Source organism: Triticum urartu, unplaced genomic scaffold (genome assembly GCF_003073215.2).
Source record: "Triticum urartu cultivar G1812 unplaced genomic scaffold, Tu2.1 TuUngrouped_contig_6420, whole genome shotgun sequence".
Lineage (NCBI taxonomy): Eukaryota > Viridiplantae > Streptophyta > Magnoliopsida > Poales > Poaceae > Triticum > Triticum urartu.
This window is the reverse complement of record NW_024117182.1, coordinates 1-18,263: the sequence shown is the minus strand read 5'-3', so window position 1 is coordinate 18,263 and position 18,263 is coordinate 1. Positions and strand designations below refer to the sequence as shown.

At 41.6% G+C, this 18,263-nt stretch overlaps 1 protein-coding gene and 1 pseudogene across 5 annotated transcripts; one reads left to right on the top strand and one right to left on the bottom strand.

The window, feature by feature from the left end:
- Positions 1–2,849: 2,849 nt before the first annotated feature.
- Positions 2,850–2,991, bottom strand: LOC125530589 (annotated as a pseudogene).
- Positions 2,992–11,167: 8,176 nt separating this feature from the next.
- On the top strand, positions 11,168–17,223 carry LOC125530588. Of its 5 annotated transcripts, none has more exons than XM_048694975.1 (10): positions 11,170–11,801; positions 12,698–12,728; positions 12,907–13,297; positions 13,711–13,810; positions 14,728–14,796; positions 15,008–15,098; positions 15,631–15,719; positions 15,831–15,892; positions 15,976–16,072; positions 16,526–17,223. In XM_048694975.1, exons 3-10 carry the CDS (start codon positions 12,996–12,998, stop codon positions 16,577–16,579), a joined length of 864 nt encoding a protein of 287 aa, XP_048550932.1. In that variant the 5' UTR covers positions 11,170–11,801; positions 12,698–12,728; positions 12,907–12,995; the 3' UTR covers positions 16,580–17,223. The 5 variants fall into 5 exon arrangements, with proteins under 5 accessions (XP_048550933.1, XP_048550932.1, XP_048550931.1 ...); XM_048694974.1 differs by having other exon boundaries at positions 11,170–11,808; XM_048694976.1 differs by having other exon boundaries at positions 11,168–11,808; positions 12,698–13,297; positions 15,020–15,098.
- Positions 17,224–18,263: the final 1,040 nt, after the last annotated feature.

Genomic DNA, 18,263 nt, shown 5'->3' with positions numbered 1-18,263 from the left:
GGGGAATCCCTCTCCGGTGGCCATCTTCATCATCTCGGCGCTCTCCATGACGAGGAGGGAGTAGTTCACCCTCAGGGCTGAGGGTATGTACAAGTAGCTATGTGTTTCATCTCTCTCTCTCTCTCGTGTTCTTGAGGTGGTACGATCTTCATGTATCGCGAGCTTTGATATGATAGTTGGATCTTATGATGTTTCTCCCCCTCTACTCTCTTGTAATGGATTGAGTTTAGAAACTTTGGGTCACTCTTTGAAGTTCTTTGTGTTGGTTGAATAGATGAATCTGAGATTGTGTGATGCATATCGTATAATCATACCCACGGATACTTGAGGTGACATTGGAGTATCTAGGTGACATTAGGGTTTTGGTTGATTTGTGTCTTAAGGTGTTATTCTAGTATGAACTCTATGATAGATTGAACGGAAAGAATAGCTTCATATTATTTTACTACGGACTCTTGAATAGATCGATCAGAAATGATAACTTTGAGGTGGTTTTGTACCCTACAATAATCTCTTCGTTTGTTCTCCGCTATTAGTGACTTTGGAGTGACTCTTTGTTGCATGTTGAGGGATAGTTATATGATCCAATTGTGTTTTTATTGTTGAGAGGACTTGCACTAGTGAAAGTATGAACCCTAGGCCTTGTTTCCTAGCATTGCAATACCTTTTATGCTCACTTTTATCATTAGTTACCTTGCTGTTTTTATAATTTCAGATTACAAAAACCTTTATCTACTATCCATAGTGCACTTGTATCACCATCTCTTCGCCGAACTAGTGCACCTATACAATTTACCATTGTATTGGGCGTGTTGGGGACACAAGAGACTCTTTGTTATTTGGTTGCAGGGTTGTTTGAGAGAGACCATCTTCATCCTACGCCTCCCACGGATTGATAAACCTTAGGTCATCCACTTGAGGGAAATTTGCTACTGTCCTACAAACCTCTGCACTTGGAGGCCCAACAACGTGTACAAGAACAAGGTTGTGTAGTAGACATCACCCACTGATGTTGCAGTCTCGGGATCGCTGCCCGCAGCACCTGAATCCTCCTCGTGTCCTGCATCATTTTCGTCTTGTTCTGGATGCATAAAATCATGCACAAAAACTGGATTTTCTCCACTATTAGCAACAGGATTAGGGCGAATATTAGCATGTTGATCAACTACAGATTCGCCCCCATGATCAAGAGGTTCAGACTCGGGAAGTAACAAGATTTCTGACCGGAGAGGGGTGCCTGCACTTCGATTTAAAGATGCAAAGGGAAAAACTGTTTCATCAAAAATAACATCACGGGATATATAGACTCGACCAGCAGCAACATCTAGGCACTTGAATCCTTTGTGAAGATTGCTATAGCCAAGGAATACACACTGTTTGGAACGGAATTCCAATTTTTTGGAATTATAAGGACGAAGATTCGGCCAGCATGCACATCCAAAAACTCGGAGAGAATGATAATTTGGTTGTTCTTGGAACAAACGTGTTGGAGGAGTTTCAAAATTAATCACTTTGCTAGGGGTACGGTTTATCAAGTATGTGGCAGAGAGGAAAGCCTCATCCCAAAACTTCAAGGGCATAGAGGCATGGGCTAAAAGAGAGAGCCCTACATCAACAATATGTCGATGTTTTCTTTCTGCTGACCCGTTTTGCTGATGAGCATGGGGACAGGAGACATGGTGAGTGATTCCTAATTGACAAAAGAAGGAATTTAGGCGTTCATATTCGCCACCCCAGTCTATTTGCATAGTGATGATTTTCTTATTGAACAATCTTTCAACAAAAGTTTGAAATTCATGAAAGACTTTAAACACTTCAGATCAGTGTTTGAGTAGATATATCCACGTGAATTTGCTGTAATCATCAATGAAAGACACATAATAGTTTTTCCTATTGATAGAATCACGGGCAGGCCCCCATACATCGGGGAAAATTTGCTCTAAAGGAGCTTTAGACACACTGTTTGAACTAGGATAAGGAAGTTGGTGACTTTTGCCCATTTGGCATGCATCACAAACACCTTCTTTATTCAACTCACTACTAGAAAAAGGAATATCATTCTGGCTAAGAACATGACGCACTATGGTAGATGACAGATGCCCTAGCCGACTGTGCCACCTTTCAACAGGCAGTTTATTAGCACCAAACGCTTGTTTGCTTGAGCTAAAAGGAGCCGATTATACGGGGTAGAGGCCTTGTCTACACCTGCCACGAAGAAGGGTTTTCCTCGTTCCCTGTTCCTTGACGAGAAAGAAATTTGGGTGAACTTCAAGAAAAGTATGATTATCAGTGGACAAGCGATGAGCAGAGATAAGATTTTTGGTGGCATCGGGCACATGCAAGATATTCTTTAGATGAAGATCACGAGTAGGGGTACGAACAGTAGTGTGACCAATATGACTAATTTCCATACCTTCTCCGTTTGCAGTGTGGACTTGTTCGTTGTCGTGGTACTTGTTGTGGACGGTCAACTTGTCGACCTCGCTGGTGATGTGGTCGGTGGCACCTGTGTCCAGATACCAGTTGGTATCTACTCCATAGGGCGAGGTTGTGGCTGAGCTCTTCTCATTCTTGGTGTAGGAGATGTCGAAGCGATGGTAGCATTCAAGGGCGGTGTGGTTCGACCTCTTGTAGATTTGGCAGACGACCTCAGGAAGATCATCAACTCCTCTGTTGCCGTTGTTGTTGCCGCGGCCTCCATTGCCATGGCCACCCCCTCCATTTGCCACGGCCTCTGTTGCCGCGGCCGCCTCCTCCATTGTCGCGGCCAAAACCACCACGGCCACGAGAGACAGCATTGGCTGAGGACTAGGAGGAGTGGTTTCCACCCTCGAACATAGCAAGACGTTTTTCAAAACCGATCAACTGAGAGTAAAGTTTAGCTACCTTGATTGGTTCAGTCCTCGCGGCGCAGATGGACGAGACAAACGAGATGTAGTCGTAGTCTAGTCTAGCGAGGATGTAGGAGACCATGTCATCATCGTCGAGCGGCTTGCCTGCTGAAGCCATCTCGTCGCCCAGCGCTTTCATGCGCCCGATGTAGTCGGCGATGGTCACGGTGCCCTTTTTGGTGGTGGAGAGGGTGATCCGCGTGTTGACGATGTTGGCCTGCGTCTGGGAGAGAAACATCTCCCTGATGGCGGTCCATGCTGCCGCGGCCTTGGTGCAGTGAGCAACTTGGATCATCACAGGTGGCGAGATCGAGTTGAAGATGAAACTCAGCACCTGAGAATCTTGCGCCAGGGTGACGAGATACGCCGGGTTTGGCACATCCGTCGGCTTACCATCTTTGTCGGCAAGCTTGGGCTCCGGGAACGGGTGATCGGGGTTGAGGTGATCGATCAGCTGTGCTCCGTGGATGGTGGCTAAGGCTTGCGCGTGCCAGACCAGGTAATTACCCTGGTGCAGCTTGTCAGTGATGGGAATGAGGGCAAAAGCGGCGGCGGCGGAGCTAGAGCTAGCCATGACTAGGGTTTTATGTTGGCGAGGAAGTTGGCTCTGAATACCATGAAAGATTGGATGAAGCGTATGCCTCTGGCAGGGATGTGTTGCATGTTATATAGACCGACAAGTTTACAAGATTTGATAGTTCAGTTGGTGTTGGATTGATCCTCAAGAAAAGCTATACAAATATGAGGATGAATCCTAACAACCGCAACTACCTAATTACAATGACCCACGCAATACATAATCCTACGAGGCATATATACGGTTTATATTCATACCATATATACATGTACAATACATTCTAACAGGGAGATCTTTTGCTCACCCACTCCAATCCTTGTAGTAGATAGTACCGGGCATGTAATGCACCAACCAAATCCACTCAATAGAGCTCAGTTATAAAATGCCCAAATCACTCAAATGCTAACCCCAATCACGTGAGACACATGACACACCTGGCTTGTGATCGAATCTTCAGAGTGGCCTCTTCCTCATCCTAGGACACCATGGGGTGCGGTGGGTGCTTCCCGGAAAGCTGACGTCGACAATGGTGACATCAGAGCTACTTTCTCCCTCACTGGCAAAGTCAAATGACAAGACATGAGCTTTGAGAGAGGAGGGGGGGCATGCAAGGGTTGATTCATCCCTCCTTAATGATCTGGCTTGTGTTGCAGGTTAATTTGTATGAACGTTAGGAGAGTCGTTGCGCGTTGGCGGTACATTCTCGCAATGATAGTGGTTGTTTAATGGTTCAGTGACCTTGATATAATTTTTATTATGTTTGAAGTGCTTTTCTACTACCGATGAACCTTCACAGTAGATTTGTGTCTTTTTTGCGAAATAGATTTGTGTGTTTAAAATATGTGTCATTGATAATAACGCCAACTTCTGATTAGTTGGTGGGGAATTTTTGCATTTTTATGACAGTACACGGTCCTTGCATTTTTTTTAAGTTTCCGTTCTGCCAAATTTATTGATGACGCTTTTACTATTTGTGAGTTTGTCTCAGCATGATATATCTCTATCTCTACTACTTAGAAAAAATGTAATATTCTCATTTCACCTTTCTTTCCATCATCCCTTTGTTATACCTTTCATGCATATGATAATCAATCATCTTAATTTACTTATTGTCTGAACCAATTTCACTTTAGTTTACTTACCAAACTTTTAACCAAAATATAAAGTAATTCATGATCAGAATTTAATGAACATTTATTTACAAAGTCGCATTATTATTGACAGATACTAAATCTCTTTTTTTTTAGCATCAGTCCAGACACAAGCGCTCGTATACACGCGCATACACTCACCCCTATGAACGCACACACGCACACCCTATCCCTATGAGCACCTCCGAGAGACTGAGCCGGCATATCATCTTGAGATTTACGAAGTCACCGTAGGCGCCTCGTCGTCGACGGGAACGTCTCCTCCCACTGAAAGCGCATCGTCGGAAATCCTGAAATAAATTTAGGAATAATGCGAGCATCAGGATTTGAACCCTGATGGGTTGGGAATACCACTGTCCATCTAACCAACTCAACTACAGACACAAGTTAACGTACTAGAATATTTATATCCATTGCAACGCACGGCCATTGTTCTATTCTACATAAACATTAACAACCTCTATACACTCCGTACGTTTTATCGCTCATGGTTCTTCTTTCGGCCTATCTTTTTGCTTGAGTCAAAACTCAAAACTTAGGATATGAGTTGTTCAGTCGACCGTCCATGGATATCTGAATGCCGGTAAACAATGAATTCTTCCGTACCTTGACAGACTAAATGCTGGTAGTGGGTTGCCTGCTTGACACCTTGCATGGGCGACGCGTGGCTGTGCGCGTCAGCGGGACAGCGATTGAGCCCACCACATGTAAACGTTCACGCGAAGCGGACCCATTCCTCTCTGGCACTAGCAGTAGCGGTACGTCCGGAGCTAAGCTTCGGCGACATTTGAAATCTCGTCTACAGCTGACTATAGAAACAACACAGAAAGACGTACGTGCCGTGCCGCCATGGCGGGCGGCAAATTAACACGGGAATGTTGGTTGCGTACGTGCGGATGAGAACGATGGAGCCAACTTACGAGTACTCCTAGTAACGAAATGGTCAAGCGCTGAAAGATGGAGCCAATAGAAGGTCTTGCACGTTTCTGCCTGAGTTATACTATCAAGCCCTGTGGTTCATGAGCTCGCTATTTTATGTACTTGAGCACATCCAGGTGTCCGAGGGGACTTGACTCAGTGATTGGGCATACGGTTGTACAACTTAACGACCTGAGTTCAATTCTTACAATTGACAGGTGATGCACATGGGTTTCCTCTCATTTAATGGTGTGTGGTGAAATCATTCATCAAAAAACATCTTGATACTCATTTAAAAAATTTCTAAGAATCATGTTTATCTTGGTACTCATATTAAAATGGTCGTATGCATCCCTAGTTGACGCAGAGGCCGAGGAAGTGAAATTCTCCCCTATTTTAAAATGGCCTATGCGTCGTTCTGATGGAGAGGCCGGAGAGTCCCCTTTTTCAAAAAAAAAGGTGTCCGAGGGAGCACCAATACTGCATCCAGAACGAACGTAGGCAAGCAAGCATATGTACATAGTCAACACGATTTGGTTTATTATATTAAGAGGAGCCAATGTCGTTGCCGTTCACATCGAAGTCTTGTGTCCGAAGTCAGGCTGAAGTGTTTTCCCGGCTACTCCAATTATCTTTCTTTTCTGAAAGATCGTTACCCATAAACAAATATAGGATTTCGCTGCAAATCGACGCTGGATTTTTTAGCATGGCAAATCAGACGGTTTTTGTGGCAAATAATGTTGTCGCGACGATGACAATTACTTTTAGCCAGAATTTGCCGTGCTTGCTAATGAAAATTTGCCATCCTTGCTACATCATAAATTTCCATAAAAATATTTGATTTGCCATGCTTAAAAATATGATGTCAGATTTTCACATTCCCAAAAATATAATAATAATATGAGTCCCGCTTCAGTACAGCCCCCTCCTAAAACGTATACAGGGGCAAGGTAGTCTTTTCACACCTTACCTATACATACGCTCGATGCCCCAGTACGAGGCGCGTTCTGTTTGACTGATGTGCGTCCTCAGAGGGAGAGCCTCCCGAGTGGGCCGGCCCATTATTGCGTGAAAACTGTGAAAATAAACAACCACAAGAAAATGACCAGCAAAAGGATTCGAACCAAGCACCTCAGTATGATAAGCGCTGATAGCTAGCCAATCCACCTAATAGCGTTGTCCAATAAAGAAACGCTAGCAGAATGATCACAGCAACCCGTTTAGTGTAGCGAACCGTTTGTTTTCCTGCTTCTTTTTCTTTTTTCTTTGTTTTTTTCCTATTTGAAGTTTTTTTATTCTCAACAAAACTGAATGCTTTTAATTTTGTTCAAAATTTCATAAAATTTTCGTTTTTTCCAGTTTGATTCATATATTGGAAAAATTAAATCACATTTTCAGAAAAAATGAATTTTTGAAAAATGTTCATGTCCTTAAAACATTGTTCAGAATGATAAGGCATGAACAGTTTTTGAAAAGTACAAACAAAATTTTGAAAACCAGCGATTTTTGGAAAACACAAACAACAATTGGTATTTTCAAACATTTTTTTAACAAGTCGAACAAAAAAATTGAAACCAAAAGGGTTTATGGAATTTCGTCGAACATTTTTCTGAATTTGTGAACAAAAAATTGAAAGCAGGAACATTTTTTAAATTCCAAACAAATTTTGAAAGTGCAAACGTTATTTGAAACTCCACGAACATTGTTTGAATATGTGAATAAACTTTGGAAAAGTGTACTTTTTAAAATTTGTGAATTTTTTTGTAAACTAGATTATTTTTGAAATTGCGATTTTTTTTTGTAAACAACAACAATTTTTAAGAGTAAAATACACCATAAGTCTTAAAAATATTTGGTGTGTGTCATATTAGTCCGAATACTTTGAAATTTATATATGGATCCTAAAAGTTTGCCAAGTGTGTTGCTCGCAGTCCTATCCACGCTGCATCAATTTTGACACGGGGTGGGCGGTTGACTACTTCAATGTGACAACTTTTTTGCACACCCCCTCCCAAAAGGTCATATGTTCTAGTAATTTTGTGGCATTCACACTTGCGCACATTGTATCCCTTGTCCTCCTCTCCATATCCAATGGCCATTGTCCACCTCGGCGCCAGAGCACGATAAACATGATGAGCTTCCTGCATCATGCGTTGGAACCACTCTGACACGTCTACCTTTTCCGTCGAGGTAGGATCGTCTATGTTGTGGAGGAAGTAGGGACGAAACCATTAAGACTTCTGCAATGGGGTGGAAGGAGGAGGAAACGGGATGAAGCATGTCGGCTTCTTGTTGCCACCGCTGCCCTCGCGCGTACGACGATGTCGCCACAATCTTTGTGGAAGGCAAAAACCACTGCGTGGGGAGGGGGCCTTGGGTCATTGTGTGGGAGAGCATGACTGCCGACGATGCAGATGCAGGATGGCGGACTTGCTAGCAAAAGTTGGGGTCCGTCCAGAGATTTCCAATAAAATACCATGTGTCAGCGGAGAGTGTTTGAGTAGGCCAGAAGGGTCCGTTTGGGAGCAGCTCGTTATTCAACATCCCTTAAATGGCCCCAATTTTTTTTACTGGCTCTGCATGACCAATTCAAGGTACCATGCCAAGTTTTTTGAGTTTTAGGCAATTCTTTCATTTTCTAGAGTTTGTTTTGTGGAAAATAGCCAATAAATGGTCGGACGTGACGCAACTTGCATATGGTGTCAGAATTCCTTCAAACCCGCCATGGATGCCTACCATGGGCAATCTCACTTGCTTGCAAAACATGGGGTCATTTCATGCATGTCAAAAAATTGACCGTGTTCATGGTAGGTGAGAAGGGTCCATTTGGTAGCAGTATGTTTCTCAACATCTCTACAATGGCTCTAATTTTTTTTTCTTAGTATTGTATGACCAATTCAAGGCGCCATGCCAATTTTTTTCTTAGTTTTCAACAATTCTTGCATTTTTTTGGAGTTTTCGATGATAAATGTCGGGCGTGATGCAACTTGCATACGGTGTCCAAAATCATTCAAACTTGGCATAGATGACTACCATAGGCATGCCCACCTGCTTGCGAAAGTTAGGGTCAGTTCATGCATGTAGAAAAATAGACCATGTTCAATGGAGGAAGTTCGAGTAGGCCAAAATGGTCTATTTGAGAGTTTGTTTTGTTCATGGCCTTGTATGACCAATTCAAAGTACCATGCCAAGTTGTTTGAGTTTCCGGCAATTCTTGCATTTTCTATAGTTTTCTCAGTGAAAAAATGGTCGGACGTGACACAAACTTGCATACGGTGTCGGAATTCATTCAAACTTGGCATGGGTGCTTACCATGGGTATGCTCGCCTACTGGCAAAAGTTAGGTCATTTTATGCGTGTCCAAAAATAGACCATATTTAACGGAGAGTGTTTGGGTAGGCGAGAAGGGTCCGTTTGAGACCACATTGTTTTTGGCATCTATCACATGACCCAAATTTATTCTGTGAGCTTATATGGCCAATTCAAGGCACCATGCCAAGTTGTTTGAGCTTCCGACATATTTTGCATTTTCTATTGTTTTTTCTCGGTGAAAAAAGTCCGATAAATTGCGCATGAACTTTTGACAACTTTGAACACCTTTTCCAAAATTGGTAACAAATTTCCAACAATTGATGAAAATTTTGAACAAAAATTGGAAACAATGTACTATTTTAAGAAATTAACAACTTTTTTCAAAGCATAAATATTTCTTAAATCTATGAACAATATATTCAAAAACGTGATTTCTTTTGAAATTCCAGAATATTTTTAAAATTCTAAAAATATTTGAAAACAAGAACATTTAGGGTATTCCAAAAAAATCAGTTTTTAGAACAAGTTTAAAAAATAACAATAAAGTTTGAAAAGTAAAATGAATTATCAAGAAAAGAGAATAAAAATAAAAATAGAGAAAAACTATTTAGGCGTTGGCCTAACTAGGCGACGCTGTCAATTGGGGGAAAACCCTATGACGCTTATTATTTCCCACATATGCAATCGTTACGAGTGAACATGGGACAGCCCATTTTAATCTGTTTGTCGCCTCTGCAGATGCCGGTTTTGGGAACCTCTAGATAGTTCCAGGCCGGTTTTTACCAGTTTGGGAGCGTTTAAGAAGGTCCATGAATTGTTTTTTTTTTCATTTTCAAAATTGCAAAGCTCAAAAAAGTTCAACATATTTATTTTTCTATTCGTATTTTTGAAGAAAGTTCAAAAATATCAAAAAATGGTGGCGTCTCAGAAACCTTTAGAGTGTCAAAATTGTTTGTGTTTTCAAAAGAAATTCGGAATTATAAAATAACATTTTTAAATTTTGTCTGGAGTTCTAAAATGTGTTCCACGTTTCGGAAAATTTGTTTCCACTTTCATAATTTTCTTTACAATATTGGAAAATGTTCGCGTTTAAAAAAAGTCACGTTCAAATTTCAGCAAAAATGTTCAAATATGTCGCTTCACATAGTTCTTTAAACTCCGCGCAGTTAGTTAGCCAAGAAAGCTAGCTCATCGTAGTGGTTTGGCTTGTTTGTGTGTTTGCGGGAGGTCTATGGTCGATTCCTGCCGTAGGCTAATTTTTTGTAGTAGTATTTTTCACTCTTTCACTACAAAACCACTTTAGAGATAGATCGTTGATGGGCCGGCCCAATTTACTGCGTTGTATACGGTCAGGGTGATGTATTTTATAAAAGGACCATCTTATCCTTTTTTATGAAGAGGTATCGACAGATCTGGTCCGTCAATGTGTTTAGAGGGGTTGTACTGAAGAAGAAGTGTAATAATATATTTATCTACATCACCTTATTATACTAGCTTGTGCTCAAAGAACAACTAGAATCATGAGGGAGTACACAATAATGTTGGTTTGGTCTCGGTCAACTGATGAGAAGTCATGGCATCTCAAGACACGTAGCCGGAACGTAATTGGTTAAGAACAAGTCTCCTTAATTAGAACAGGCATTCCTTTAATCGCTTAAAACTACTGTAGCAGTTAACCGTCTTAGTCACGAAATATCAGAGGACACTTCGCAGGATCGACACGTACGGAACTACACATCCACGTCTCCAGGTAGGACCGGCGACGCACCAACTCACTCGCCTAGGATGCATGTGGATAAGGATTAAGGAGGATCAGAAGAAGAAAAGATAGTTTTACTGTATCACGTTTGTCTTATTTACTAGTCTTCTTCTCATATTCCGAGTCATATTTTGAACATGATTTTAATTAATAAACTATAAGCAAACATAGCAAAAAAATACCGTTGAAAACTAAATTTAAATAGGAATCCAATAATGTTTTTTAATACAGCAATATTTTTGGTAGTCAAATACGTGATCAAACTTTGACAAAAATACGGTGAGGACTAATAAACTCAACTCAGATGAAAATAAATAATCACTCTGTCCCATAATATAAGAGTGTTTTTTACACTATACTAATGTCAAAAACGATCTTATATTATAAGACGAAGGAAGTTGTAATATTTACAGGCCAGGCCAGACCAGTTGACTAGCCACCAGAACATAAAAAATAAAAATGGAAGAAAAAGTATACACTACTCTACTGGTATGAGTTAGGACTAGTACTAGCAAATGCATGCGCACAATTGGCGCAAGCAAGGCAGCGACCACTGACCAGCAAAGAAAAGAAAAGCAAAGCAGACGCCAGATTCTTTCTTTCCTGGCGAGGAAAAGCGAAGAGAGACAAAAGCAGAGGCCCAGCCAGAGGGAGGAGAAGAAGAAGCAGAGAGAGTAGCCTCAATAATTGTTTGGGCATCGGGAATCCCAGCTCCGCATCCATCTCCTAGCGCTGAATTCCAGAGATCTCACACCTCTCTCTCCTCCCTCTCCCCCGTCATTCTTCCTCCCCTCTCTCCTCCGTTTTGGTGGCGGGGTGGTGCAAGTTGGTCGCAGTGGAGTTGGCACAGGGCGTTGCCTTTTTGGGCGCACAACAAAGGCAGGAGGGCAGGAGAAGGAGGAGGAGGAGGCTTGTGCTTCTCTCGCCTCGCCTTTGCGGGGCCGCCGCTTTTGGGCCTCCTTCTTCCCATTGGAGCGTACAAAGCTGGGCGGCACCATTTAAAGGAAGAGCAGCAGGAGGCGGAGGAGATCGACCCAAACCCTCTCAACAAGAGTAGTGAGAGCGCACCACCACCATCACTAGTGCTGCTACACTGCACTCCGTCCCAGCCAGCCAGAGGAGGATCGCGTGGCGCCGCTGTTCCTTGTGCCCTGCCCTTTCGCCGCGAGGACCGACCGACGGACGATCCCAAGGTCGGAGGTGCGTTCCTTGACTTGCCCGCCTGCTCGCGCTCTCGTCTGCGGATTCCGTAGGATCGGATCGCGGGTGGTTTCTCTTCTTTCTTTCTTGATCTGGGTACGTCGCGCGCCAGTAGGAGGATTCTGACTTGTGCTGGGGGGTTGGGGCCGGCCGGCGTGCCCTTCGATGTGGAAAGCGAACCCTCGGTTGGGCTGGGCTGGGTGGGTGGGGTGCTCGGCACGTTTGTGCGTGGCCGCCGCCTTTCCTGTAATCATCGTTGCTTGATTTGCTTTCTTCCTTTCCATTCAAACAAGTCTTTCTCTCTCTCTATTGCTGCTGCTTCTCTTCTCTTCTCTTCTCTTCTCTTCTCCACTGCAAGAGCAGATTAGCGTTCGCGCTTCTATCCTTCCTCTTCCTCCAATCCTGCCACCAACCTGGAGTTCGTCTTCTCTTTTTTTTCTTGGACCCTGTTATCGCTGTACGGACTCAGTTTGATTAGTATGTCTGCGTCTGAGTTAGTAAATTGCCCACTTGTTTGTTTTTGTAGAGCCCTGGCAGAAACGAGACGACCTCACGCTTTTCTAACAAAAATTTGAACTTTGGCCATGCATTCTTTGTCATCGTCACACCAATTTTTTTTACATGCTGCTTAAATATATTATAAGAGCATAATACTTGAGCTGAGCTTCAATTCAAAATAGATGACTGATCGTTCAGTGCTACTCCCCAGGCTGTTAGCTTCCTTTTTTTTGTGTGGTTAGCAGCTCAAAGTTTTTTTTTCCTTGTTGTACTAACTACCATTCCAAGCGCAAAGTTTTTTATTGCATTATTAGTTTAACTTTCATGTAGTTTTGTGTATTATTATGCAGAAGCAATAATAATAAGATTGCTCCCTTCATGTTTTCTGCAGAAAGTGTACTCTGCAAGCTTCTCAAATCTGGGTACTGTTTGTAGAGGAGTGGCCCTTTTTCAGTAAAGCTTTGGACATTATCTTGTACTAGTTTGGATGGCATCCATGGTTACTCTCATGTGTTTGTGGAGCCCTGGATGCCGAGCTCACCTTTGATGCGCCACTGTGGAGATGTAACTTGTGCTACGCCATTTGTCCCCTCATTGCAGAAGAAAGTTGGGTAGCAAGATCAAGCGTTCTTCCGTAGCTTGGTCAAGTGTTTGTGAGGCTCAACCCGGAGCACCAAATTTTGTCTGGCATGCAGATGTCAACAGATCCTAACCAATACGGCGTATTTCCGCATTCATTCTTCGGCCAACATGTGGTTTCATTTCAGACGAGTGCAATTACCAATGGGCCGGGAGTCATGCCGGTCTGCCTGGACACTTCCAGTGGGATAAATGGTAATCTGGCAATGTTGAACACTACACCTTCGACGATTGTATCCACTGCTTCACCCAACATGATTCCTGATTCTAGCCAGAGCCTAAAGTATGGAGGTCCAATGGCTGTGGAGTGGTCATACCCTGAGTTACAGATGCTTAATGACGGCCTCCATAAGTATGTTTTCTGCCACTATGTATAGTATAATTACTGACTTTTATTACATCAGTGAGAAAGAGAGCATTTTATCACATGTATATGCCGAGTTAATTCATATAGTTTAACATTAAGATGGAATACACCTGGCAATTGACACCAGGTACGAAATAATTATTCTGCCTATATTGGATCAGAATAACAAGTGTTTATTATGTTATAGTGCGTCAAGATAAATATTTGTTTATTTCATGATAAGATGGATACTTCATTTCTGCTGGAGAATAATGGCATATCACTTTCTTTTATCTTTCAGACAAAGGATTTCACTTGATCTTGTTGCAATGAGTTGTGTTTTTGCGCTTCAATTTTTCCAGTAAATAGTGACTTTGCCAATTATGTATAATTGTGTGCACTGGTGATGAAATTGTCAGGTATGCAAGTGAACCGGGAATCATGAAGTATATCAAGATAGCAGCAATGTTGCCAGAGAAGACAGTAAGAGATGTGGCCATGAGATGCCAGTGGATGGTGGTTAGTACCCGATTCGTCTAATCTATTCTGAAGCATCTAGATCACATTTTTTCCTTCAGATCCACCTAATGTCGGTACTCATTTAAAACTTTGAAATGCAAAAAATATGCAAGATGTTTATCCATTCTCTACATTATATTTTCGAGCTAAAGGAATATGTGCTCCTGTAACAACTTATGGATGGGGACAAACAATGGCTTATACTTTAATGGCTGTCAGAATGATGTCACTATAATTCCACTCAACCAGTGCCGCATATATGAAAGTAGATCATGCATAGATACACTTATTTGTCGACATCGATATACATACTATAGTGGCCTGTTATGGACGATAAAGTTAGTGTGCTCTGAGCTGGTCCTCCCAAGTATCCTTTTGTGCTGTTGTCCCGCAGATTTACATTTGTATTTATCTAGTAGTGTGTACTAGAAAAATATTTGTAGGGATGCAAAGGCTCTGCTTTTGACACTGTTAGCAATGGTTGTGTCTCTACTAATATCGTCAAAAGGATATCCAATGAAAAGTTGATCATCTCGTGATTCATGACAAAAGCATGTATATCTATTAGAAGTGTATGGTCAGTTAGCACAACTGATACAGTTTCTCATAAGCTGAATTGATCAATGACCAGTATTGAGCCATGGCAAGCTGAGAATAGTTTGCACGAAAAAAAATATATTGCTGGCTTGTCATTTCCTAAAATTATATAAACAAATTGTAGAGCACTCAAGAAATCGTTTCAAGTAGCGTTGAAAAGAGGTAACAGAAGCAGAGCATTGGGGTTGAGCTTTGTCTTCAGTAATTATGTGCCTATTAAACAAGTATCCTTTCCAGAGTAAACATGTAATAATCATGTAAAGCATATGATGTTTCCCTTTTCCATTCCTTACAATACTAATAATGTGCTGCTTATACAGGAAAAACAAAATACAAGACGACGGAAGACTGAAGAACACAATGTTGGAAGAAAGATTAAAGATAGAAAGGTATCAATCATTTGCCTTTTCATATGATATGCCTCCTCGCCACTTTCAGAATAGTCTTTCTAGGAAGCAACTTCTGTTCTGACTCCTCAGAAGCATGCACTAAATTTAGAATTGTTTGTGAAAATCATGGTTTTGTTTGTCGAATATATTTGCCTTGCAAGAATGAAGTTGAGAAGTTTTTTTTGTCTCTTTTTGCCTGGTGCTCATCAAGGCTGTATCTCAGGACAAAATGGTGGAGTCGTCATTGTGGGCTAACAATCGTTCTGTTCCAACAGATACCAGAGGTTCTTCTGTTACGATAGGTAATAGCAGTCGATAATTGATTTGTATCTGGAGGTTGGTAGGTCACTTGTGTAGATAATCTGTGATTGATTATACCATCATTTTATCCTTTTCTAGCGATTATCATGTTTCACTACCTGTGTGATAATTTTTTTGAAGCATTCCAAGTAACTTAGGGACTTGGGAGAAATAATCCATGCATATTCTGCATAGAATGAATGATTCAAGACATTTTGAATGGTTTTTCGTATTCCTATGCTTTGTGAGTTAAGGTGTTCCCTAGCTTATAATAATGGATAACAATTAGTCTTTTACTAAAGCTCTGATGCAATTCCTAGCTTGGACTCCTTCGATGGTTACTTTGTTGCTAAACTTTTGCTGGAACTACTTAATACCATTAACACAGAGACTCAAGTACTTGTTTTCCCTGTGTATATGAAAACGGTTCATATGTTTAAATGAACTCTAACTTACCAGTTCTCAGTACAAGAATATGCAGTTATGCACAGGTCCTATTTTCTAATGACCACATTTCTACATTTTGCTCTGCAGCCTCTGACATCGACCGTGCAATGCTTAATGTATTGGAAGAAAATGCTCGACTTCTCAATCAGATAGAAGCAAATATTTTGACATCACAGGTTGGTATTTTGTATGTATGGTAGGAGTAATATTGTTATTTCCCCTTGATTTCTTGTGCACGGGAGCTTTGGTTGTGCAGGAGTTAAATTCATTTTAACAATTCCTTTCAGGCTCAGAACAACATTGATCTTTTCCATCGCACAAGAAGTAACATCAATAATCTTCTACAAAGGTAAAAGTCACTATAAAAGGTACAGATTTAGGGATATGTCATTGCTACCCATGCAATTCTAATGTGATGCTCTCAATGAACAGCATGAGCCAAATACCTGGAATAATGAGCAAGATGCCTAGGTTGCCTATTTCAGTGGATGAAAAGCTTTGCAGTTATCTGCTCCCGGGTGTTAATTTGGTAAATGCTCTTCTGCTTTGACCTGCATGGTGGGAACGATCAGTGTTCTAGCGCTGTTCAGATTGTTAAGTTTGAGTAATCAATATCTCAGCCTCTGATGTACAACCATGAATCTAAATACCTATGTGAAAATCTAGTGTACTGTTAGATTAAAATGCTTATCCGAAGTTGCCAATTGACACTGGCCTTTAATACACAGGAAAAAAATAAACCAAGCACTTCGCTACTGAGACTAATTTGCTTGGCTGCTGATACTAGCTTCTATTACCAATCCCGTACTCCAAACTAATTAATGTAGAGTACAAAGTTAATCAAAGTGTCTTTTGATGAAAAACATGTATAAGTAGAAGAATAACCTTTTTTTCCTTTTTGCTATTTTAATATTCTCTTGACTAGCACCAGATTGTATACTGGAATGGCCACTCTTGATGTCCTTATTGTGTTCATTTGAAGGCCCAAGTTCTTAGCAGCAGCTACCTGAAAGAGGAGCCAAGAGGAAACTGGTGAGCCATTGCAAAGGTGGCTCCTCATTTTTCAGTAATAGATGAAAGGTTTGGAGAGCTCTTTGCCCCGTGTCTGCGTGGAGAAGCAAGAGATGCAAGAAACATCCATCTTTTCCTACCTAATATCTGGAGAGCCACACTGCGGTGTGTGCCTTCAAACACGGCGTCAAATGTTCTCTCTCTGCAAGTCTATATATAATATTAGTCATTGAAAATAGGGAGGGTTTTCGCAATTGCAGTTTTCCTCATCTTGTTGCACATATTGTTTGGTTTTCTCCCCTGGTCCAGCTTTTGCTCCAGTCCAAGTGATCATCTTAACAAGTAGTGTAGCATAGAAACTTGATACAAATAATTAGCAGGAAAATGCCCTTTTGTCACTTGCAAGGTAACCCTTCTGTGTGTATTGCAAAGCTCTCACTTCACTGTAATCTCTCTTCACTGGACGTGCCGAGTATGATCAACACAACACAAATCTCATCAGATACTCAAGAACGTTGGTAGCTAGATAAAGCTCATTGAGTGACCATTCCCCATGTTATGACTAGAAGAGGACTCAAACCCCTTAGATTTTCATGCTCGGAGTTCTGACACGGTTGCTATTTTATCATTGTGGCTCTTCATGCCATTTCAGTTCAAAAAATTACATGACATGTCTCTCCTTTTTTGGTCCTTGTTATACTCTTTGGCTAAGCTGATTCAAGTCATTGTATACTGGCTTCCGAAAAATGAATCTGATATCTGATATAAGGCAAAATCTTCAAGTACCTTGATTGATCAATCATATCGTTCATAGTGAGACTTTTTTTGAGAGAGAAAAGACACCGGAAAAGCATCTCATATCCGATATTTATCAAGAAAAACTACAGACGCTACAAAGCAAAGACAATATGACACAAAAATCATACTGGTCAACTTCTTTTGGTTATACACCGTCCGACAGAGTTTGAAAAACACACTCAACAGTAATGAAAAGGGATGTCTGCAAACGCCTCGCCATACAATACTTTGAAGACCTCAATAGTCACTCACCGCTAGCTTTTTTTTCTTTTGAGCAATACTCACCGCTAGCTATGAGATCTAGAACCTGCTTGAAAGAACATCGGTTGAGGTATCATCCAACCAGTGGCCGAGCTTGAAGCTCATTGATGGAATGAGTAGGCTGGGCGGGCCAAACAAAAAGAAAGGGCCCGTGGGCTGGTTTTCCAAGGTCCAAAAGTAAAAAGAAAATAACTCCAAAAATTTGCAAATGTTGGGCGAACCACGGCCTATTCGGTCTTGCCTTAGCTCCGCCGGTGCATCCAATGTAATGCAGGCTTGTAATCCTTCACCACCAATCCAGAGTGTTTGAAAAACCGGGTCTTTACACGTGGAACAAATTGAAAAAAGAGGTCAAAGTCGATGCACCAAGAGCATCCCATTGCTTGACACACCTACTACCAAGAACCGAAGAGAGCCAACAGGCCCTCGTCGACTGATCCTTGCGCCGTTGATTGATCACAACCGTGCCTCTCGCGGAAGCAAAACCGTGACTCGTGGAAGAAAAAAAACGCGTTTTTTTTCGTTTTCGAGGAGGCACGACCGTGAAAGCACAATCGTGACTCTTACGGAAGCAAAACCATGACTCTCAAAACGTGTTTTTTTCCTTTCCGAGAGGCACGGGTTTTTTTTCGCGCAAGCAAAACACATCA

What these genes read in the sequence shown, in the direction of transcription:
- LOC125530588 (XM_048694975.1), top strand. Translation starts at nt 12,996, where the DNA reads ATGCAGATGTCAACAGATCCTAACCAATACGGCGTATTTCCGCATTCA. An exon ending in TGAGATGCCAGTGGATGGTG is followed by an intron (nt 13,811 to 14,727) that starts GTTAGTACCCGA and finishes CTGCTTATACAG; the next exon opens with GAAAAACAAAATACAAGACG. An exon ending in TGCTCCCGGGTGTTAATTTG is followed by an intron (nt 16,073 to 16,525) that starts GTAAATGCTCTT and finishes GTTCATTTGAAG; the next exon opens with GCCCAAGTTCTTAGCAGCAG.